The 25,110-nt window shown below is 36.7% G+C and overlaps 1 protein-coding gene across 1 annotated transcript; it reads right to left on the bottom strand.

Moving 5' to 3' along the window:
• Positions 1-3,723: 3,723 nt before the first annotated feature.
• Positions 3,724-21,137, bottom strand: CDK1 (cyclin dependent kinase 1). The gene is made up of 8 exons (XM_026454836.1): positions 20,998-21,137; positions 19,363-19,424; positions 14,435-14,591; positions 13,504-13,627; positions 11,100-11,270; positions 6,627-6,790; positions 6,393-6,534; positions 3,724-4,700 (listed from the first exon to the last, which is right to left on the bottom strand). The coding sequence occupies exons 2-8, from the start codon at positions 19,397-19,399 to the stop codon at positions 4,602-4,604; spliced, it is 894 nt and encodes a 297-aa protein (XP_026310621.1). The 5' UTR covers positions 19,400-19,424; positions 20,998-21,137; the 3' UTR covers positions 3,724-4,601.
• Positions 21,138-25,110: the final 3,973 nt, after the last annotated feature.

Genomic DNA, 25,110 nt, shown 5'->3' with positions numbered 1-25,110 from the left:
GGGGGACAGTCTTGTTCTGTCACCCAGGCTGGAGTGCAGTGGCATGATCTTGGCTCACTGCAACCCCCACTTGCTGGCTTCAAGTGATTCTCCTGCCTCAACCTCCCGAGTGGCTGGGGCTCCAGGTACCTGCCACCACACCCAGATAATTTTTGTATTTTTAGGAAAGACAGGGTTTCACAATGTTGGTCGGGCTGGTCTCGAACTCCTGACTTCAGGTGATTCACCAGCCTGGGCCTCCAGCAGTGCTGGGATTACAGGCATGAGCCACTGCACCTGGCCTGCATTGACTTTAGCATTTGCTTGTTTCTTTCTTCTTAAGTCTTGGAAACTAAATACACATTCTCTTTAGGGATTTACCTTGGGAACCAATATGATGCAAAGAAAGACCAGTCTCAACTCAGAAAGCTCTGAAATCCCATGGTCTGGCACTTACTAGCCTTGTGACCTTCCACAAGTTACTAAATCTCTAAGAGTCTTAGTTTCATCCTCTGTAAAATGAAGGTGCCCACTCCCTGATATGGTTGAAAGAAAAAAACAAAATGTATATAAAACATAGTGGCAGCTCCTAATGGATGAGCTATAATTAGTAGCTATTACTGAAGGTGAAGTGTCTCTACCTTTGGACATTAAGCACTGGAATTGGATCTAAGGCTCAAGATATTAGACAAAGACAGTAAGAATGAAAAAGGCATGGCCCCTTCCGTCACTGGACTTACGCTTTAGTAAGGGAGAAAATGAATGTGCCTATGTGTAATGAAAGGAAAAAACTGTTATAAAAGGTAATATAAGGAAAAAGGGCTGAGAGTTCAAAGGAAAAAGATATTATCACATGCCAAGCACTTTACCTGTACTCTCAATTTAAGGGATTTAAGTGCCAATTACTGTTGCAAAGCAACAGCTGTAACTGCCCAATTGCAATGCATTGAAAAAAGCTGAATGCAGGACATTTAAGACATCCTATATATGCAGGATGCTCAGCAACCCTATCTCCATCCCTCATGTCAAACCTACAAAGTATGTACTCATTCCCATTGCACAATAGAAGAGAGAGATGCTGACTGACTTGTTCAACTACAGACAGAAATGGTAGAACTGGGAACCGCTCTTATCTAACTCTGAAGCCTGGAATCTTCACATTATACTACATACTTCTCAGGGATGACAATGAAAGATTTAGGTTCCGATTCCAGTTCAGCCTCTAAATGTAGCCTGACCTTTGATTTCTCCTTCTGTACCTCTGTGCTTTTGTCTACAAACCTGGCAAGCTGACCAAATAGCTGAGCTTCAGTTTAGCTCTCTGTAATTCTGGGAACTGCCTATGTAGTGATTTTTCAAAGTGTGGTCCCTTAACCAGGTCAGCATCATTACCTGGGAACTTGCTAGGGAAGTATATTCTTAGGTCACAACAGACCCACTGAATCGAAAAACAGAATGGGTTCAGCAATCTGTTTCAACAAGTTCTTCAGGAGATCTTCATCCAAGTGTGAAAACCAGCATTCTAAAATGCAGCTATTGATTCTCAAATGTTGCTATTGCTTCTAAAATGCTATTGTTTGTGATTCCTTAGTCCATGACTCTCAGGTACACTTTAATTTTGTTTTAAAGAGATGAGGTCTTGCCATGTTGCCCTGGCTGGTCTCAAACTCCTGGGTTCAAGTGATTCTCCCACTATGCTGGGATTACAGGCATGAGCTACTGTGCCCAAGCCCAGGTACATTTCTTTTGAAGATTTTAAGGCATCTTAGACATATACAATTTATACTATGGCACAGAGATGATAATGTGTACTGTTGCTTCCAAATCCATTAAATTTCATCCCCTACCCCTAACAAACTAGTCACAATCCATGCCACTACCATTTTCCTTCCCACCTTTTCCTTCTCCTGGGCCCTAGCTTTTAGTCTGAAATACCTCTCCCTCTTCAGTCTTCTCAGCTTTAATTTACCCCTCTATCTTTTCAGTCCCCATTAGTCATGCTTCACTCTAGCCATCTTGTCCCAAACCCATTTAAACAATGCCCTCTATTCTCTTCACTCCAAATCCCACACGTCTTTGTCCACAATGCAAAATGAGTCTATGGTCCTGTGAAAACTCACTGACTCGTTTGAATATGGAAATTATTTAAACATGAATGAAACTGAAGTTGACATATGAACTAGTTTGCCAAAGGAACTAATGTTTTTTTTTTTTTTAAAAAAAGTTCTACCTGAGTTTTCAAGTCTCCTCAAGTGCTTTAAAATATTTTGCTAAAATTAAAAACTATTTTACCCTGTTAATCTAAGTCCCCAAAAGACCCTTTATTGGGCCATTTTATTAAACTCTCAAATACCATTTTTTCAAAAACTTTTACTTTATATAGGCCATGCCCAAATAAATTAGTAAAGATTTCACTGCTGTGCTCACATATATGAATCAGCCTATGCTGGTATATGTATGAAATATGCAGCTTTCTCCCCTCCACTAAAGAGTGCAAACTCAAAGAGAAATAGAGTAACTTTAAAGATATTGCATGATGTCATTAAGTTTTAAGACAACTAAAATCAGATATAGGCCCCAAATGGTCAAACTCACCACTACTGATGACAATGGAATTCATCTAAATCAGCTTGGGGAGCTTTTGAAAAAATGCATTATTGGGATACATTTCCCAATTTTCAAAATCTGAATTCAGGGTAGTGCCAGAGTTAGCTTCTGGGCGTTTCTAGCACATAACAGACTTAAGGGTCACTGGCCTAGAGACAAGCTCCATTTTAAAATTAGTCAGAAGTACCATAGCACAAACTAATTTAAAAATACATTTGAGATGAGGACACAATTCAGTAGCTTCTCACCTAGTCACTGAAGTTGGTTGACACAGGATCAAAAGTAGGTCACTCATTATAGCAAGAGATGACAGTGTCCTACCATCTGTCTCATTTCCCTGGTCTACCAAGTCAGTTCTAATTTGATGTACTGTCAACTTTTCAGACACTTGGACTCCGTGGAACAAGAGCGGTGAGGTTGCATGCTGTTTCTACATTATCTACAAGGCCCCAAACGTTTGTATCACCCATGTATCTATATACTACTGAAAAAATAAATAAGTAAATAATTATATAGGATACACTGCTAGTTTCTGTTCTACACTGGGGTAGGAAAGGGATTGGTGATTAATGCTGGTTGTAAATCACTAAAGGGTTGCAAGCCACAATTTGCAAAACAGATCTAGTTCAACGCCTCACTTCATAGATAAGGAAACACAGACCTATAGATACGCCATTATACCATCTCCAATCTTTAGTGTTACCTTTCATTTACCCAATTCCTGCCATGCAATCCTAAACAACCCTCCACAATATAACCCTAAATGACTTCCATTAATAGGCTCTACATTCTCTTACAACAAACTGGTTTCCACCAAAGACTACAGAACAGGACAACCAAACCACCAATCATAAAAGGTCCTGCTGCTGAAGAACGTGACACACACTTTCTTCTAGAGTGCAACATTTCCAAGACAAGATGAATTAGATAGATCCCTCATTACATATCCAATCAAGTGTAAAAACCAGTAATCCAGGAATGCACATTCTAGCCCGTTAACCAGGAGGAAAAATAGAGGAGATATGGTTGGAAAAAGGATAGAAGTACGCTAAAAAAGTAATAAAACTATTGTACACTTCTCTTGATTGCAGCAAATAATTCAAATTAGGCTGCTTACAAGAATCACAATGAGCAGCATTATTAGTTAAACAATTTAATTCCCAAAGCTAGTAATTTTAGCTAAATATACATTAGAGCCTTTTTAGATGGTTACTAATAAACACTATGTCAAAATGTGTAGTTTTAAACTCAGACTTGAAAGCCAAGATAAGCAACTCCTTCAGTTATTACTCTGACCAAGGCATAAGAATTCACTTAGACAAAAAGCTTTCAAAACATATCTAAAAATAGGATAGTTCATAAATTTTCAAAACTGTTCTTCCCTGTTGCGGACAGCCCTTGATCTTTGTAAGACTTTTGTAAGCAAATTTTGGCATGCTCTCATGTTAGCTTTTTAAGTTACTGAAAACTCCTATAAATTTAGCATCATTTCTCAAATCTGTAGTTTTCTCATTCCGAATGCTTAGACATTTAGGTCAAAAATTAAAATACCAGTAGAAAAATATTCATCTTTAGCCAGGTTGTATAGTTACAACATGGCAAGAAACTGATGAGAACATTTAAACATTCAGAGCATAAAAATACTTCAAAGCATTATGAAACTTGAACTTAGCACTTTCCTAAATTTTAGTAGTTCCAACTACAGGAAACTAAAAACTGCCATAAGGACTGAGATGATTTAAGCCAACTCAAATTTTTCCCGATTCCTGACATCAATATTACAGTTTTATTACAGTAACAAAGAGTTGTTACAGTGAGACCTACACACATATACAGAATTATATTTAAATTCATATAGAATATTTACATTTTTAAGTTATATTTTGAAATTAGAAGATGAAGTACAGCTTAAGTTTGATAACAAAGAAATATATATAAGACAAAAATAGACAAGAGTTAACAATAAAAACACAACTATCTGTTGTTATAACATGTGGAAACTTTTTGTCAGAAAGCTACATCTTCTTAATCTGATTGTCCACATCATTAAAATATGGATGATTCAGTGCCATTTTGCCAGAAATTCGTTTGGCTGGATCATAGATTAACATTTTCTGGGAGAAAAAAGAAAAAGAGATATTTATTTAGGAAATAAATCATTTTTTACAAAATCTCCATAAAACCTCAACTTTTCTAGCAATAAACCAAAACTAATACTTTCAGTGAATATCTATTAAATGAGCATTTCCACTAGTTTAACACATAAATGTCTCTTCCCCTACATTTCACCCTTGAGGTCTAGAATAACCTACTCTGTAAATCACAGATATTCTCAATAACCTCTTTTTGTTATCAATTATGGTAAGACTCAAGCATTCAGAAATAGCTTTAAAACTAAGACATAAATATAGGAAACATGTCTAGTTAATTATATTTACGTTGAGAATTAAATGGCCACCTGAGTTATTTACATTCTTTAAATGGCAATTAATTATGGCAGTTTCTGATGTAGCTTCCAACAAGTTCCAAATAAAACCCTTCACAGCACAATGTGTTATAAAAATAGCTAAAATTGAGTCACTAAAAGAATTACAGTCAGACAACTTAGTATAAGTTAGTTTATGCACCAGAAAAAGCTAAATAAAGTTTAGGATTGTAAATCTGATCTTTAAGAAACACTAATCTTAAAAAAATAAAATAAAATCAAGAAGCAGACTAGAGATTTTACTAACTAGTTACCATCTGAACTCTCATGTAACCAGCACCATACAAACTGCTTTGGATAAATCATGGTACTCAATTCCCACAGCTAAAAGTAGGTATTAGTGCCATTTTACAAATGAGGACATTGAGGCTCAAAGGGAAGTAACTTGCCCAAGTTCACAGAGCTAAGGAATAAAGCTCAAATTTGAAACCAAGTTTAATTTACAATAATGGTTCTCAACTAGGATAGACTTTGCCCATCAGGAGACATTTGGCAATATCTGGAGACACTTTTGGTTGTCCTAACTGTGAAGAGTATACTACTGGCATCTAGAGAGTCGAAGACAGTGATGCCATGCCACTAAACAAGCTATGATGCACAGAACAATGCCAGCAACAAAGATTTATCCACTCCAAGATATGTCAATTGTGGCTAGACTAAGGAATCTGATTTATAGTATTTGATTTGGGGGAAATCTAAGCTTAATTTTGTGGCATAAGGAGTTTTTACACTCTGAAAGTAACCCGAAGACCAATGAGAAAACATATACAATGGTATAGCAATAGATCCTTCTGATGGAGAAGCTAGGTACAAAGTGCGAATAAAGCTTATTCCGAAGATGGCTTTAATAATTTAAAATATCAACCAATAAGAAAAACGCTTACATCTAGCATAAACTAAGAGGGCTTAGTAATGACAAAAACGCTAGAAAAGAGAGCCACTACAATTCAGGAACTTGAAAAAAAAAAGTGTATTAATCCTGGTCTCTCCCTCAAAATGTCCATAGCTACTAAAATTTAGGAAAGTGCTAAGTTCAAGTTTCATAATGCTTTGAAGTATTTTTATGCTCTGAATGTTTAAATGTTCTCATCAGTTTCTTGCCATGTTGTAACAGATAAAAAACAAAAACTAATGCGAAATCTTCCTCTCAAAGCCACTAGTGCCTCTTGATATCTAAAATGAAGCTAGCATAATACAATGTACATAACAGACACCTAGTTAAAAAATGTGAGCATTCTTCCTATTTTCTAGGTAAAAGAAAGAACTGAATATATTCTGAATCATCAATAATTTGGAATTCAGTATAAAGGGCACTCCTTACCGAGAGTAAATCCAAGCCATTTTCATCCAAGTTTTTGACATGGGATGCTAGGCTTCCTGGTTTCCATTTGGGAAATGTATTCTTATAGTCCTGTAAAGATTCCACTTCTGGCCAGACTTCATTATTGGGAGTGCCCAAAGCTCTAAAAAACAGGAAAACAAAAATTTCTTAAACCATAAATGTAATCTCATTGTTACATATGTTACCTTTATTATCTCAGTTTTTAATAGCTACCTGAAAATCCTGAAGAGTTGATCAATTTCTGAATCCCCATGGAAAAGTGGTTTTTTAGTTGCTAGTTCAGCAAATATGGTGCCTATACTCCAAATGTCAACTGGAGTTGAGTAACGAGCTGACCCCAGCAATACTTCTGGAGATCTGTACCAGAGTGTTACTACCTATTAAAAAGCAAATTTTTACAATGAATAAATGTGGTGCATAAAATAAGCTAAACTTGAACATCTATATTTTTATTAGGACTATCCTTTAAAGGTTGTATGACTGCCACCAATAATATTAAGTTAATTAAAGGTACACAAAATTGAAGATAAATATTTCATTTCTAAGTTTTATTCATTAGAAGACAAAACAGATAAAAGCATAATAAATCTTTTTTTGCTTTTCAAATCACTAAAGATCAAGACAGTTATACAGCCTTACCTTCCCCCTCACTGAAAAACCGAACCCATTGATAATAGATTTGGGGTGATACTGAACAAAGTGCAGGTACTTTTCACTTGCTAAGATGGTACATAACAGTACCATTATAACATGAATAAGAAACATGAGAAAAAAATAAAGGGCATCCAAATTGCAAAGGAAGAAGTCAAATTGTCCCTGTGTGCAGAGATGATCTTAAAAACTCTTAGAACTGATTAACAAAGTTGCAGTATACAAAATCAAAATCAGCATACAAAAATTAATAGTTTCTATACACCAATAAAAAACTGGCTGAAAAATAAATCAAGAAAGCAATCTAATGTATACTAGCTGCAAAAAAACCTAGGAATAAATTTAACCAAGGAGATGTATAATATCTACACCAAAAACTATAAAACATTGAAGAAAAAAATTTAGGAAGATACAAAAAAAGAAAAGACATCCCATGTTCATGAACTGCAAGAATATAAAAATGACCATATTACCACCCAATACAATCTACAAATTCAGTGCAATCTCCATCAAAATACCAAGGACATTCTTCACAAAAATAAAAAGTAATCCTAAAATTCATATAGAACTAAAAAAAGACCCAAAATAGCTAAACTAATCTTGAGCAAAAAGAACAAAGCTGAAAGCATCATACCACTTGACTTCAAAAATGTATTACAAAGCTATAGTAACCAAAATAGCATGATATAGCATAAAAAAAGATGCATAGACCAATAGAACAAAATAGAGAATCCAGAAATAAATCCATGTATTTACAGTCAACTCATTTTTGAGAAAGATGACAAGAACATTCACTAGGGAGAAGCCAATCTCTTCAATAAATGGTGCTGGGAAAACTGGATAATCCATATGCAGAACAATGAAACTAAACCCCTATATCTAACCATACACAAAAATCAACTCAAAATAGATTTAAAAAGACCTTAAACTATGAAACTACTAGAAGAAAACAGGGCCAACACTGTTATCGATATTAATCTGGACAAAAATCATATGGGTAAGACCTCAAAAGCTCAAGTAACAATATCAAAAATAGACAAATGAGGCGGCCAGGTGCAGCAGCTCATGCCTATAATCCCAACACTTTGAGAGGCCAAAGTGGGAGGACTGCATGAGTCTAGGAGTTCGAGAACAGCCTGGGAAATATGCTGACAGCCCCATCTCTACAAAAATTTAAAAAATTAGCCTAGCATGGTGTTGGACGCCTGTGTATGGGCCCAGTTACTCAGGAGGCTGACATGGGAGGATCACTGGAGGAGCCCAGGAGGTTGAGGTTGCAGTGAGCCCTGTTCACACCACTGCATTCCAGCATAGGCATTCCACCCTGTCTCAGCAACAACAAATAGACAAACAGGATTATATTGAACTAAAAAGCTTCTGCATAGCAAAAGAAACAAATAACAGAATAACAGAATGAAGCAGCTATCTGCAGAATGGGAGAAATTATTTGCAAATCACTCATCCAGCAAAGAATTAATATCCAGAATAAAAAAATAATAGTAAGAATCCAATTTTAGGCCAGGCGCGGTGGCTCAAGCCTGTAATCCCAGCACTTTGGGAGGCCGAGACGGGTGGATCACGAGGTCAGGAGATCGAGACCATCCTGGCCTACACGGTGAAACCCCGTCTCTATTAAAAAATACAAAAAACTAGCCGGGCGAGATGGCGGGCGCCTGTAGTCCCAGCTACTCGGGAGGCTGAGGCAGGAGAATGGCGTAAACCCGGGAGGCAGAGCTTGCAGTGAGCCGAGATCGCGCCACTGCACTCCAGCCTGGGCGACAGAGCGAGACTCCGTCTCAAAAAAAAAATAAAAATAAAAAAATAAAAAAAATAAAAAAAAAAAAAAGAATCCAATTTTAAAAATGGTCAAATGATCTGAATAAAACTTTCTCAAAAGACATACAAATGTCCAGCAAGTATATGAAAAAGTGCTCAACATCACTATTCATCAGGGAAATGCAAATCAAAACCACAATGAACTATCACACCCCAGTTAGAGTAATTATCATCAAAAGACAAAAAGTACTGACAAGAATGCAGAGAAAGGGCAACTTTTATGCACTGTTGGTGGGAATTTAAATCAGTAGAATCAATGTGAAAAACTGTTTAGAGGATCCTCAAAACTCTACAAATTAGAACTACCATATAATTTAGCAATCCCACTGCTGGGGGTGTATGTCCAAAATAAATAAAATCAATTATGTCAAAGAGATAGCTGCACTCCCATGTTTATTGAAGCACTCTTCACAATAGCCAAGATACGGAATCAACCTATGTTTCCATCAACAGATAAAGAAGATGTGTATACACACACCCATACACACATAGAAAATGTAGTGTACACACACATATGTGAGGGTGTACACAATGGAATACTGGAATACTACTTAGCCACAAAAAAAGAATGAAATCCTGTCGTTTATGGCAACAAGGATGAGCTGTGAAATAAGCCAGGCACAGAAGGATAAATACTACATGTTTTCACTCATACATGAAAACATAAAAAGTTGATCTAATGGCCATAGAGTAGAATAGTGGTTATTCAGGGCTTAGAAAAGGAAAATAGAGATAAGATATAGTTTATGGATACAACTACAGCTCAAAAAGAAAAATAAGCTCTAGTGTTCTATAGCACTGTAAGCTGACTAGTTACCAATAATTTACTGTAAATTTTCAAATAGCCAGAACAAAGGATTTTGAATGTTCCCAACAAAAAGAAACAATAAATGCTTGGGGCAATGAATATGCTAACTACCCCAATTTAACTAACACACATTGCATACATGTATCCAAATACTACACTGTACCCCATAAATATGTATAATGTGTCAATAAAAAATGATTTTTAAATTATTTAAAAAACATGAATAAGTCAAATAACAGCTTATTAGTGATATAGAACTAACCAACCATTTTAGTATATTTATCATATGGTAAAAATATTGCCTCTTAGAACAAAGGTAATGAGATCAATATCATTTGTTTAAGACAAAGAAAACAAAATAATCTTAGTTTATTTATATAGCCATGTAAAAAAATGATAAAAAGGGCGGGGTGCGGGTCGCTCATGCCTGTAATCCCAGCACTTTGGGAGACCGAGGCGGGCGAAACACGAGGTCAGGAGAGAGAGACCATCCTGGCTAACACGGTGAAACCCCATCTCTACTAAAAAAAAAAAAAAGTACAAAAAATTAGCAAATTAGCCAGGCTTGGTGGCGGGCGCCTGTAGTCCCAGCTACTCAGGAGGCTGAGGCAGGAGAATGGCATGAACCCAGGAGGCGGCGCTTGCAGTGAGCAGAGATCGCGCCACGCCACTCCAGCCCAGGCGACAGAGCGAGACTCCGTCTTAAAAAAAAAAAAAAAAAAAAGATAAAAAGAGCTAACAACCAGCCAAGACAACTAATCAGATGAGCACTGTTATTAGTTTTGATCTGGAGACAGTCTTTGGGTCAAGGGTAGACAACTCCACAGAAGATAGCTTTTCATTAATCCTTTACTATATGTTACAATGTTCCCTTTCCTTCAGAAACACTAAATTCCAAGTCAGCAATATAACACAGATTAAACAAATTAATTCCTAAATGTATCAGAAATAATATACCTTAAGGAACAAACCCTGTCTTTGAATCAATCTGACTATAATCAGGAAGGGTTCAGTCAGGAGACAGAAACCAAGGTGGTGACTTGAATGGGGAGAGTTTAATATAAAGAATTAAAGTACAACAAAGGATGGGAATAATGTAAATAAAGTAAAAAATAATGAGAACGTAAAAACTGTAGCTAGGAATATCCCTTCCTCCTGCTGCTGTGTCTCTCTAGTACCCTCTACCTTAACATAGCAGCTGGCAAAGAAAAAATACTTAAAGGCTTCAGTTATATTTTCACATAGCACGCAATGAATTTGGAGCTGAGAGGCAATAAATTGATACTGGCACTGAGTAGATATCTTTTATTATTTCTTGACTTCACAAATACAGAAAATAATCTAGCAATCACACACATTCAAAAGCCATCAAAAACCACTATTCCACTTACCTCATGTGTATATACTCTAATAGGTATTCCGAAAGCTCTGGCAAGGCCAAAATCAGCCAGTTTAATTGTTCCTTTGTCATCAATCAAGAGATTTTGAGGTTTTAAGTCTCTGTGAAGAACTCTTCTAGAGTGACAAAACACAATCCCCTGTAGGATTTGGTATAAATAACTCTGGAAAAAGCAAATAAAAGTTAGAAACTTAAGCAAAGTACATGATTTTCTAAATAATCTGTTTCAAAGACAAAAAAATTAGGTTCCAGAGAAATAATTTAATTACTGGAGCTTTCAGGCCATTTTAGGCTAATAAGCATTTGTGGGTGGGAAGCCGTTTACATACAACATCACATTTGTATACCTAAGAAAATGATCTTCACCTTATAGACATATCTATAATTATGTCAACGCATTTAGTCTTTAAACATTTTTGGTCCCCGATCCTTAAATTACAAGTCGGTTTTCTACATAGAAGCCTCTTGAATTTTCTTCCATATACCTCTACCAACTCTATTTTCTATCTTCAATACAGTTGGCCTTTTCTATCTTTCATTTTTACATATTCATTTCCTTTTTGAAAAAATTAGATTCTAAAAGTGATGGCAAAGATACTATGATTATATATTGAAATGGATAAAATTATCATAAAATGCTGCTTAGTTCAGAGAAAAGTGCTTTACGAGACATTTGTTGCCAAAGACAATGTCATTGACATTTGAAGTAACATGGATACTACAAGAACAAAGTACACAGAAAATGACTTACAGTTTGAAATTGGGAAATAATACAGATGCTCCATCTTAGAGGGACAAGTGGCGTTCAAAAACAAAACAAAACGGATGCTCCATCTGGATAAACTTATTCTAAGTTGAAAAGACTTTGTCGAAATGCATTGAATACACCTAACCTACCAAACATAGCTAAGCATAGCCCACCTTAAATGTGCTCGAAACACTTACATTAGCATATAGTTGGAAGTGTTGAATACCTCGTTATTTATTGAATACTGTACTGAAAGTGAAAAAACAGAATGGTTGTATGGGTAAATGAAGTATGGTTTCTAGTGAATGTGCATCATTTCTGCTTCATTGTAAAATTGAAAAATTGTAAGTAAAACCATTGTTGCCTGTACATAAAACCAGTTAGAACAACTGGCTAGTCATTTTTAAGACAAAAAAAGTGTGTGTAGAAGACAGGACTTACTAAAACTACCAGAAAAATACTGACATGTATTATTCTAATACATTCGATCTTTGAGCGAGGAAGACTTAAAAGACATAAAAGCAGAAAGTCCAAAAGTCATGCAAGATTGTTAAAGACAGTATCCTAATGAAAATATAGTAGAGAATAGGAATAGGTGGTTTATAATAGCTAAATATGAAGTGTTAAATTGTCATGAAATATAAAATTAAAACAATCTTAATATGCCTTTTTCACATAGTTAAAAGACTGATAAAACCAAGTTTTGGCAATGATGTACTAAAACAATAAGTGTTATACACCATGAGTACTTTAGAGTAAATTGCTACAAGTTTTTTAGAGGGCAACCGGCACTATCTATCAAAATGTAAATAAACATCTTCAATCCATTATTCCCACTTTAAAAATTTATCCTATAAAGTTGCATACAAAGATAAATATCTATAAGGACATTCAGTGCAGTACTGTTAATAAAAGCAACAATAACCAAGTTGGAAAATAATTTAAATGTTCATCAATATGGAAGTGGTTTAAATAATTATATCAAAAATGTAACTAGACATAGGTAGAGCTACATGTCTTCATAATGTTTTACACAAAAAAGGAAAAATATGTATACTTATACATATGCAAATAAGTCCATTTTGTGTAAAAAAAAGTCTTTATATACATACAAAGTGAACATACAAGTGTAAGATTATGAATAAAACTAACGACAGCACTACCTCTGCAGAGTGGTTTGGTAGAACTGGTGCAAGAATAAGATACTTTTATATACTTCAGTACTTAAAACTGTACAATTTTATAATTTAACTGAAATATAATAAATGTCTACAATAAATTGAGCGAAACATATTCAAAACTGGAATAAAACACCTACAACCACTACTCTGCCCTAGGCTTTCATTACTTTGTTTTACATATATCTGACAGCCAAAGAAAGACCAGACTACCCTAGTTTCCAACAATACTTATCAGTTCTATGTTATCTCAGGCACTACTTTTTACTTACTAGAAACAGTATCTGGTAATAACATGGGTAACTCTAACCTGTATAAACTAACCATGAGGGAGAAAAATGAAATACTTTTTCTTATTCTATTTTCTAACACTTTTTCCAAGCATATTCCCACAAAACCCAGGGACTTCTGTACATAGTCGCTTTATATCCACAGTGCATAAATATTAATAAAATTAGATAAGCTTTTACCTTAACGAGTGAAGAATCCATGTACTGACCAGGAGGGATAGAATCCAAGTATTTCTTCAGATCCATGGAAAGAAACTCAAAGATGAGATATAACCTGGAATCCTGCATAAGCACATCCTGAAGACTGGGAAAAAAAATAGATATCTATGAAAGAAGAATCCAGCAAACATTTCTGACCTCTGTTTCACAAAATAAAACTCCTTCCATAATTTCAGTTGCTATAATAAAAACTGGGGAAGATGTAGTAGCTTCCCTAATGGATGAGATTCAAAACTCAAATTTAAGAAAGGAATCTCAGGGCAACTATTTAAAATTAGGCCTTGTATAGGAGGTGCTTATTTATAAGGAGCCTGTATTCCAAAATAACATATCTAGGTTGGCTACTAATTGCTGAGAGCTTATTTTTTCATCGAAGTGAATTATAAAAGTAAATTTTAAAGTGGTATCTGACCTTAAAAGCTACTTCTAATCTCTAGCCCCAGACAAATACAATTAGATTTTAACTTGGACTGTTAGGAAGACAGCTCTCCAAAAATACCCAATGCAAATACATTAAGGAAAAAAATCTTTTTCATTTGACCTAGCTACCTTTCTTGAGACTCTGACTAAAGGATCTTCAGGAACTAGAGCTCCCCAAGTAGGAGAGAGTTGACAAAGCTCTATGAAAAGGGCTTTACTCCCATGGCCAATTTACCTTGCTTTTCAAGCCCCAAATATTAATCCACATCACCAATCTCCTCTAACTCTGTTCCTGCTTTAACAGCCTGTTCTCTTTTACATATGTGCAGCATTTTCAACTAACAAAAATAGGGTTCTAGTCCACTCAGTAAGGCTAGACCAAGAAATTAAGCAAATGTAAAGGTTTCCAAGTTGAAATTTATATTTGAAATAGCATGCAGAAAATGGCTTACATTCAGATATTATACCATACCTGACTATATTTGGATGACGAAGTTCTTTTAATAGAGAAATTTCCCGAATTGCAGTACTAGGAACCCCTTCCTCTTCACTTTCTAGTCTGATTTTTTTCATGGCTACCACTTGACCTGTAGTTTTGTGTCTACCCTTATACACAACTCCATAGGTACCTGAAACAAAGTAAATAATATGCTGTGTGACACACCCACAAACTAAAAGATCTTCTTTTTTTTTTTTTTTTTTTCTTATGGCAGGGTCTTATTCTCTTGTCCAGGTTGGAATGCAGTGGGGCAATCAAGGCTCACTACAACCTCCACCTCCTGGGTTCAAGGGATCCTCCCACCAAGCCTCCCAAGTAGCTGGGTCTACAGGCACGCGCCACTACACCCGGCTAATTTTTGTCTTTTTGGTAGAGATGGGGTTTCACCATGTTGCCTAGGCTGGTCTGGAACTCGTGAGCTATCTACCTGCCTCGCCGTCCCAAAGTGCTGAGATTACAGGAGTAAGCCACAGTACCTGGTCAAACTGAAAGATTTTAAGATTATTGAATCTCATAAGGGTCACATGATAGAAATGTCTGGTGTGGCCATATGGGAAGTATCTTACTCATACCCTTATTGCTTCCAAAAAGAAATTGAGAGTAACTACAATCTGTATGGCTTAAAAATAAAATTCATGTAGTCATCGCAAGTTTTCTATACATTTCAATTACCATTAATGTTCCAGCATATTTTACAGAACAAAATAGATCATTTGCAAAGCAAAATTAACCTTCTGCCAATATCCTACCCAGCAATAAAGCAGGCATAAAATATAGTGTAAAAATTTGGGCTCCAGAAATATTACTGATAAGTCATTATGACACTTTCAGAAAATACTGTAGAGTGCTTTATGCTTTTCAAAACACTTTTATCTGTATCTCAAAATACAGTCAACAGTACTCATTCTCAAAAGAATGGAGAAAAAAGACCAGATGTTTATTAAACCAAATAAAGCACATAGTATGTACTACATATTAGGAAAGTCTCACACCCATTTACAAGTTGATAAAAATACTGATCTCAATATCTGGGCTTCAGGTAGTGAGCAACAATATCAATCATAAGAGATAGCAGGGAGGGAGGAGGTGGATACAGGGAATGAAATGGCAATAAGGGAGAAGACTAGCTAAAATGTATCATATATGTGGCAACGCTGAATTCCCTAGGTAAGTCTTTTTAAACTCGAGTTGGAGTTTAGGGAGGTCCTGAATCCCTTAAGTATATACAAAATTTTGTTGAATAGCTTGCTTTCCATGGCATTGTTTTAACTTCAAAAGTGATTAGAGTGCACTGTTCTAGGAAAAAAGCCTCTTCTATAGCTTTTATGAGTTTCTCTGAAGGTAGCAATATTGCAAAAAAGGCTTACAAACCAACAAATTACCAACTGCTTAGTTAGAATATTAAACAGTTTGAGCAGTAGCAAATTGATGTTACTTAAGCTTAATTTTTTTGACAGAACCTCTATACAAAAGTCTATGTTTTCTTAAATACTGGTGTCATTTTAAAACTATAAACTGACATAAAAGCCATTTTATACTATTCTGATTAAATTGTGGATTAATGTATAACTTTTTGATTACCACAATTACTCTACGTTAAAGGAGAATTGACTATATTTAATCCTTACAGTCACCCTTAAAAGTAGATAACCTTCATAAACTTAAAATCTACATTTTTTGGATGTAAATTAAGCTCTCATTAAACACAAAAAGTAGGTAAACCAGCACAATCATCTGGCATACTGTTAAAGTGATCTCAGGAAAATTAGTCACTTGCATAATGTAGTAACATAAGCAGTTAATGTTAAGTTCAGAACTAATTTTTTTTCTAGCATCCTTTCTTCTCCCTCAAGTATACAATATCATCTAATCCTAAATAGCTTTCAGAATTAACAATTAACCAGGGGCCAGCACTCAATGTGTTGAATTTTAGAGATAATATCACTTCTCACTAAACTACTGGAAGAGGGGTTAAACAAAGCAGAACTATTCTATTGGTTAATCATCCAAAATTATTTTTGAAATACATGGTATATGCTCCAAAATGAACTCGGAATTCTAAAGACAGAAATACTCTAGGGTATTTAACTAAGTATAAATAACTAAGGAGACAAAAATCGTGAACACAGGTAAGCCTAGAAGATCAGTGTAAATCGAATGGAAGATTTATCCCAGGAAACAAAAAGAAACAAAAGAAAAATATGTAGGATATGATCAAGTTATGGAGGCCCTTAAGCAGAAAACCTTCATTAAGCAAGTATTTATCAAATGCCCACTAAATGCCAGGTAAGGTTCCACCATCATGGATAACAGCTACTCTATGATCCAAAAAGACATTTTCTTAAGACAGGAAGGAGTTCAAAGGTTAGTATGACAACACTCTGATTTCTGTAATTCAGAAGAAACCAGAGAACAATTTTTGTAACATTTAAAATAGTAAAGTCTGGATGTCTTTAAGAAATGAATTAGGTAGTCAAGACTCATTGTCAAGTGAGAGAAAAGGCAGACTCTTCTAAATCAGAATTAAAGAGGCATTAACTGCCAAATGAAAGGCATGACCTTGGGTGGATATTCAGAATATACATGCAGATTTAGGGGTAGAATATTTCTACAACTTACTTGAAATGGATTAAAACGCAAAACAATTGAATGTTCTCACCACAAAGAAATGACAAATGCATGAGGTGATGGATATGCTAATTACTCTGTATGATTTGATCATACAACACATACATGTATCAAATCACCAAACCACACCCCATGAATACATACAATTAAAATGTGTCAATGAAAAAAATAAAAAATAAACAATGTTAACATACACACAGATAATAAAGTAAATATGACAAAACACCAACATCTTGGTAAAACTATTACAAGTTCATTGCATAAACCTTTCAATATAGATTTGGAAATGTTCAAAATGAAAAGTTGAGGGGAAAAAATAGAACTTTTAAAGTAGTATTTTAATACTAGACTTTAACCAGATACCTGGCAGAAACAAAAGAAAATTCTGCGTGGATCATTTAGGCCTCCATTTATTTTCACAAGTTCATTTTTCCAAAACAATATCCAGCACATAATCCAAAACAATCAGGCTTGGAGTAGAAACAACAATACAAGCCAGAAAAAGAAACAGTGTTCAGAAGAACAAACAAGGAACACAGATGTTATTATTATCTATTTAGCTATCTCCTGTGGGTTGGGCACTACTGACAGGCAGTGGGCAAACAGTTGTGAACAAGACAAAAATCCCAGTCCTCAAGGATACTATGGTATAATAATTAAAATGGCTATTAAGCATGATGCAAAGGGAACTACAAAATGTTCTTGGACTAGAGGAGATAAAAAATGAAGCCAGTAGAGACTGGCCTCCAGGTAGAAAGAACAGCCATTGCCAAAACTCATAGGCCAAATCACAGGATACATTTGAGGATATCAAAGAAATCTAAATTAGAGTTGAGTGGCATTAGATGAGGCTGGTAAAGAGACAGTTTTGGAGACAGTGTTCATAGTAATAATACAATGTTCAAATGATAAACATTTGAAGGTTTCCTGAGTTAAAGCACTCCAACAAACGCTTTCCATAATATTGTTCAATTGAATTGTATCTTTCGTGTTAAGTCCAATTATCACCATTTGCAGAGGCAGAAACCGAGATCCAGAAAAGTTAGAGGGTTTACCACTGTCACACTTATAAAGAATGGGAGTCATATGACTTAATGCATGTAATGGATTAAATTTAAAATTACATTCTTAACTGCTCTTATTTATAGTAGCAATTAAAGTACTTTTCTCAGAAGTCAAATCTGTAGTTTCCTGTAGGTTTGGAGTTCTATCATCTTAAAGAAAAATGTATTTATACTTTAAGAAGGTCTCTCTTTTTATGCCAAACTAAAACCAACACAAATTCCCTGGGAATTTAAGAAACATACTACAAAGCATTAGACATACTAATCACTGATTTTAGAATTATTTTTAACTCAGCAGCAAAATTTGTTTAGTAGAATGGGTATGAGGTATTTAATTTATTTAAAAATAAAAATACACACACACACACACACACACACACCCCTCCAATCGAACACCACACTAACTTGTCATTCCTATTTCACTAAATTCCCTCCAGTATTCCCCCCTTGTTTTTTTTTTACTATTTCTTGTCAAGTGAGGTCTTTGATCACATTAAAAATATAGTTGGGAATTTCCTTCTGGCAGAACCGATATAAACTGGATTCTACTAGCAAATTATTTTGTACCTGGAGAACTGAGAATGTTCTGTTGGAGTCAAGGAACAGGCGAAGGGATATACCCCTCATTTGTACCATATATAGATCTGATCATTCCTTCAAGTACCACAGAAAGGGAATGATTATATACGTAAGTTATAGTTTTAGAATAGCTTAAACATGTACATATGACAGGTCATTTTTTTCTTATGGTAACTAAATAGAAATTTTATTTAAATTAGATTAAGTCATTTATTGTAACCAGTCTATAAAGTCTGGATAAAAATATTTATCATCCTAAAAATAATTGAAAGAGACTAAAAATAGATTATGAAATTAGCATAATTCTGCATCCCTAACCTCTGCCCCTCAACACACGTGCAAGTCATCAATAGTGTCTTCAAAATACAAGTATTTCTGATACTTCTTCAGTATCAGAAGACTGTAAGACTATGGGGTGAAGGGACGGGTCATTAGGGATTCGGTAATTTCAATTCTCTTGAAATGTGAACAAATTTGCGTTTATTAAGTAAAGAACACATATTAATGCACACTGGTACTACAAGACATCTTAATGGTTGAATTTTAATAAATATTTACATGTGTTCATATTACAGAAGTTGTAGCATTGTTAAATCATTCCAAAAAAATTATATTACTAAAACCACTCACCTTCTCCAATTTTCTCTATTTTGGTATAATCTTCCATAGTTAGGCAATGGGTATGGCAGATCCTAAAATGAAGGAAAAACTGACTTAAATTACATGCCACTAACTTGAGTAGTTTTAAGCATTACACTATATGTAAAGCATTTTCCACTGTGCCTACTGCAGTACATCAGTATTCCATAAATATTAACTACATTCAAACAATATTTACAAGGGTAAGAACTCCTACAATAACTTTCCATCCTTCTTGACTCCTGAGACACTGGAAACATGTGTATGTTCTATACTAGTGTAGTATTTATTTAGCTTCTTCCAATCAAAATAACCCTCAAATTCAGATATCAACTTGTCTATTCTTTCCAAAGAAAAACCAGAATTATGTTCCCTTGTTGTGACACTAGTACCTGAGTGTGCCAAAGTTATACCCAAATATTTCAACAAATTTATACCGCTTTATGATATTCCTAATTTTATTCAAAACACTATTTTTTATAGTTATAAGGAGAGAACTAAAATGTGTTCAGACTGTTCATTAGGAAAATTTTGTTTAAAGCGGCAAAAACATTTTAAGTGTTTCCAGTTGCCCACGTGACAATTTTAATCTTTTTTTCCTCTGCTTGCAGAGGTCACAAACATGCTCAAGACTTTCAAGGTACTTTTCCCAAGAGTCGGAAATATCACTTAAGCACCCTAAAACAAAAGAATGAAAAGTGCAATTCCACAGATAAAATTCTAATTATAGCCTACACAATGTCAAGGACTAAGTAGAAAAACTGTATACCTGAATCACAATGAATGGGTTAAAAAAAAAAAAAAAAAAAAAAGTTCAAGACTTCCTCTGAAGTTTGCCAATGAAACGTCAGAACTCCAGGCATAATTACCTACATTTTTCTAACACCCATCACTGATGATAAAATCATTTATAAAGCCCGCTCTGAACAGACCTTTAAGTTCTATTTCCCACATTCATCTTCAAAGAAAAAATTAATCCAGAAAGAAGCAGAGATATATCTTTTTAAATGAAAAAAACTGCACTACACAGCTCATGAGTGCTAAGTGCCTGGGCTGAGTGTTCTTAACAGCTCCAGGTGGGCCGGGGCCGTGGGCAGAGCAAGCCCCAGAAGGCCCACGAGTTCCGGGATCGGTTTCTCAGGGCAGCCTCGCTTTAGGAATCTGCGCTTGTACCTGGCCCAGGTGCCACCGGTCCCGCTTTCCCACATCCGAGGCGGGATGGGAGGGCGCTCAGGGGCCGGGCCCAGGAAGGACCTGCCACTCCGCTGGCGCTCAGTGTGGGGGAGCGGATTTTGCTTCAATCAAGACCCGAAAGCCTCCTAAGGCAGTTCCTGAGAACAGCCGACCTCAACTCACGACTGCAACCCCGAACCCCCACCCCCACCCCCACGCCGCCTAACCCCGCCAGGCTGGGCTCCCATAGCCTCCCTCTAAAGCCGGCCCAGTGTGGCTCACATGCCCAGTCCCAGGCAAAGGCCCTGCCCACCCCACCCCGAGGCCCAGCCTGGCCCCGCGCAGGTCCCTGCTCTCCAGTCCGGCCTTCTTAGAGGACCCCGTTCCTCAATACTCGCCCTCCGAGGTCCCCGGGCCGCCCTCTAGACACGACCTTGACCCCAGCCACTGTACCCGGCTTATTATCCCGCGGCGGTAGCAGCAGCAGCTACCACAACTACGTCGCTCTCCGCTCAACTTCCAAGAGCCAGCTTTGAAGCCAAGTGCGAGCAGTTTCAAACTCACCGCGCTAAAGGGCCCCGGAACCACCAATCGGGTAGCCCGTAGACTTTCAAAGCAGCCAATCAGAGCCCAGCTGCGCTAGGCTGGCCTTCCAGGGTGTCTAGAGCGCGAAAGAAAGAGGAAAGGGCGGCTAGAGAAAAAGCAGGAGGGCGGGCGCCAACTGAGTGCGAGCGCAAGCGCTCACCTCCAGCCCGGAGAGTGTCGTCCTACTGTTTCTAGTCAGCGGAGCAGGAATCTACTGTTCGCTCCGTTCTTCCTTTAAAGTTTTTCTCCCAGCATTGGCACAGTTCAAATTTGTTATACTCAAAATAGCTCATCAAAAAAGTGATATTGGGTTTACATCGAGATTCCATTACTTTAACTTCTAATAGTTAGGCTTAGGAGTGTATAGTTATGTTTTTCTAAATGCGTGATTTGCGGGCTGGCTCCAAGAAGCACCTTTCAGTGACCTTAAGAAGGAAATGGAAAATTAAAAAGACCGCCTCAAAACTGTAAAGGAAAATTTATTATTTATATCGCTGTGCTTTGTTTCTACCTCATTTTTGAATTTAATATTATATTATTTTATTATTTACATTTTGTTTATTATGCAATTAAAAACATTTGAATTGTAAATTTTAAAATATTTTCACACCAGAATTTTAAATATATAGAGAGAGGCATGTATTTAGAGACTGGGTCTCATTATGTTATGCATGCTGGCCTCCAACTCCTGGGCTCGAGCAATCGGCCCCAGCCTCCAGCGTAGCTGTGACTACAGGCACCCGCCACCATGCCCGGCTTAAATATTATTAAAACACAAAAATTCACAATTCTATGAAGGGAGAAAAAGAGGTTTACATTATGCTTTAAATAATCCAGTGTCAAAAACTCTGTCTTCATTGCCATCCACAATATCCTTAAGACAGATTTCTGCATTTAATGCAGTTAATTTTTTTCTTGTTCTTTCCTTCTCTCTCCCTCTTACTTTTTTTTTTTTTTGCATGTTTGCTTGCAGAGACGGTGTCTCCTTATGTTGCTCTAGCTGGTCTCCAACTCCTAGGCTCCAGCAATCCTCCTGCCTTGGCCTCCAAAGTGCTGGGATTACAGGTGTGAGCCACCAGCCCAACCTAAACACCATTCTAAAATATTTTTAAAATAAACAAATAGAACAGTAAAACAGAGCTAGAGATAATAAAAGTCCATTTTAAGGATTTCTGGTTGTATTGATCCTAATAGGACATAGAACAAAGATTGATTACCATATACACCACAAGTGTGTATTAGAAGACCCAAATTAGGATATGGAATGGAACTTCCTTACCCTTGTGATATAGAACATATCACATGCATTTAAGTGTTTAATACCTTTTAACACAATGAGCTATATCTATCATCTGGTATTATACATTGCATCTGGCTCAACCTTGACAATTTTTGTTCCTAGCTGATAGAGGCAGAGCATTTGGGATTCACGGTATAGGTAGGAATTTAAGAACTCCTACTGGAGCCTAATCACTTTTAAAACTTATGTTTAAAATCCAAACTTCATTTTTTAAATGAAAACTGACTGCCCCAGAGAAATGCTCTAGGGAACCAGGCTGTTCTTTGCAGTTTACGGTACTAGTTTTAATGAATTTTAATATATCTTTCTCTTTGAGAGGCTTAAGCAAGGAATTCAACTTCTATATCATCTAAAAACGGCAACTAATTCATTATATCCATTTTACCTTCAACATAAAGAAGACCACAAGCTTCCACAGCTGTGATGCTAGGTGTATCAATTTAATTCAATCATCTTTCTTCATAAAGTTTCAGAGGTTATTGTAAATCCATGCTATCATCTTGGCAAATACAATTTATTACCCTTTGGGCCAACTTCCATGTAGTATCTCTAAAGTGCAACACTGTGCTTCCTAGACACAAAAATGAGTAAGATACAGTTACCGCTGGAGGTGTGGAGGGTAGGGGAGCACAAAGATTATTGAAAATTCTCTTCTGGTACTTACCTTGTAACTTATGTTATAGGGTGATGTGAGAACCTGGAGGAGGAAACTGCTAATGCTAGCAGTTTGAACAAAGGCTGGGGAAAGAATTGTGGAGTGGGCCTTCCAAACAGAGGAAATTGTATGAGTAAAGCACAGAGGCCAGAAAGTCAACCTAAGTAATTCAGCGTGCCCCCCCCCCATCCTCCATAGTAGAATGCAGGAAGTGCTGCATCCTGTGATGTTGAAATCAGAGAAGGGAGTCTGCGGTCAGACTCCTGATGAGCCCTGAACAATGTTCCGAAAGATTTGAGCAGGAGAGGTACACACAGCCTTGGAATCGTATTTTAGGAAAACGACCATAGAGGTGGTATAAAAAAAAAAAAATACTGAAGCGGAGAGCAGGGGAAGGTATGTGCTCTGAAAAACTTCACATTTGTATTTTGGTAAACTCCATTTTGGAAGGAAAAGAAAAGATCAGTTGGTATTGCACATAAGTATTTTTGGTTTTGTTTCTTATCTTTAAGTATTGCTATGGCCGAAGAGCTTGGTAGCTCTCTCTCTGCCATGTGAGGTTAGAATAAGGCACCTGTCGGTGAGGAAGAGAGCCCTTGCCAGAACCTGATGTTGCCTGCCCTCTGAACTTGCACACCGAACCTCCAGAACTAAGGAAAAATAAAATTTTGTTGTTTAAGCCACCTAGTCTATGGCATTTTGTTATGGCAGCCCCAGTCAAGACAAGTGTTTTTTTTAGATAAGAAAAATTGGAGAACATTTACTTGAAAATACACCTCGGGACCGGGTGCGGTGTCTCACGCCTGTAATCCCAGCACTTTGGGAGGCCAAGGTGGGTGGATCACATTGTCAGGAGATGGAGACCATCCTGGCCAATGTGGTGAAAACCCATCTCTATACTAAAAATACAAAAATTAGCTGGGCGTGGTGGCACGTGCCTGTAATCCCAGCTACTAGGGAGGCTGAGGCAGGAGAATCGCTTGAACCAGGGAAGCGGAGGTTGCAGTGAGCCAAGATGGCACCATTGCACTCCAGCCTAGCAACAGAGCGACACTCCATCTCAAAAAAAAAAAAAAAAAGAAAAGGAAAAAAAGAAAGAAAAAGAAAATACACGTCGGGAAGGAAGTGGAAGAAACTAATAAAAATGTGCCCTCTGTGGAACACAAGAGTGACCTGGCACAGAGGTGGAAAGGAGAGTTTTGTATCTTTTGAATGTTGAGCCATGTGAATGTACTACCCTAGCCCAAAAGTGAATGAATAAATAAATGAATGAATGAATGAGTCTTGCCAAGGCCTCCATTGCTACTGGATAAAAATTGTAAAAATTGGCCGAACGCAGTGGCTCACACCTGTAATCCCAGCACTTTGGGAGGCCAAGGTGGAGGATCCCTTGAGGCCAGGAGTTTGAGGCCAGCCTGGGCAACATAGTAAGACTTTGTCTCTACACAAATACACAAAAAGAAAAAAAAGTGTAAAAGTTGCTGCAAAATATATGCAAAAGAAGAAGATTGATCTTTCTTCATGTTAAATCAGAAAGGAAAGTGACAGAAAATCCAAGATGTAGAGATTCAGGTCTTTTCACCACAAGCGAAAATACTGAACTATCGTTGCTATGACAGAGTTGGGCATTTTCTGATTACAAAAGTAATATGATTTTTCTGTAAATTTTAAAAAATAATCCAAAGTGTAAAATACAGATAATAAAAGTTTGTCATATATAACCTCCATGCCCCCTATCTTCATTCCCCCCCCCCAAAAAGAGAAAGAGATCACTCTAAACCTCTTGGTAGTTGTAATTTAAATGCATACATGTCAACCCACCTTAATCTCTCATTGGAATTTTAGAAACTGGGCATGGTGTAGGGAGAAGAGATTCATACATCAATCTTGGGACTAATGAGGATCAAGGGTAACAGGTGAGTAGCTGTGGATCTTCCACCTAGGTGGGGTGCAAATGTTTACAATGCAATATGGTGGAAGACTGCTGTGTGCAGGACATAGGGGAGAGGGCATCAGGCAAGGCTTC

This window comes from Piliocolobus tephrosceles, chromosome 9, assembly GCF_002776525.5.
Source record: "Piliocolobus tephrosceles isolate RC106 chromosome 9, ASM277652v3, whole genome shotgun sequence".
Taxonomy (NCBI): Eukaryota; Metazoa; Chordata; class Mammalia; order Primates; family Cercopithecidae; genus Piliocolobus; species Piliocolobus tephrosceles.
The sequence above is the reverse complement of the archived record's forward strand: the minus strand, read 5'-3'. Positions and strand labels throughout refer to the sequence as shown.

Excerpts from the sequence above, each read along its gene's own strand:
- CDK1 (XM_026454836.1), bottom strand. The coding sequence starts at position 19,399 with ATGGAAGATTATACCAAAATAGAGAAAATTGGAGAAG. Across the intron at positions 13,628-14,434 it reads CGTCATCCAAATATAGTCAG|TCTTCAGGATGTGCTTATGC; the intron begins GTATGGTATAAT and ends TTTTTTTCCCAG. Across the intron at positions 6,791-11,099 it reads TTAGAGTATATACACATGAG|GTAGTAACACTCTGGTACAG; the intron begins GTAAGTGGAATA and ends GCTTTTTAATAG.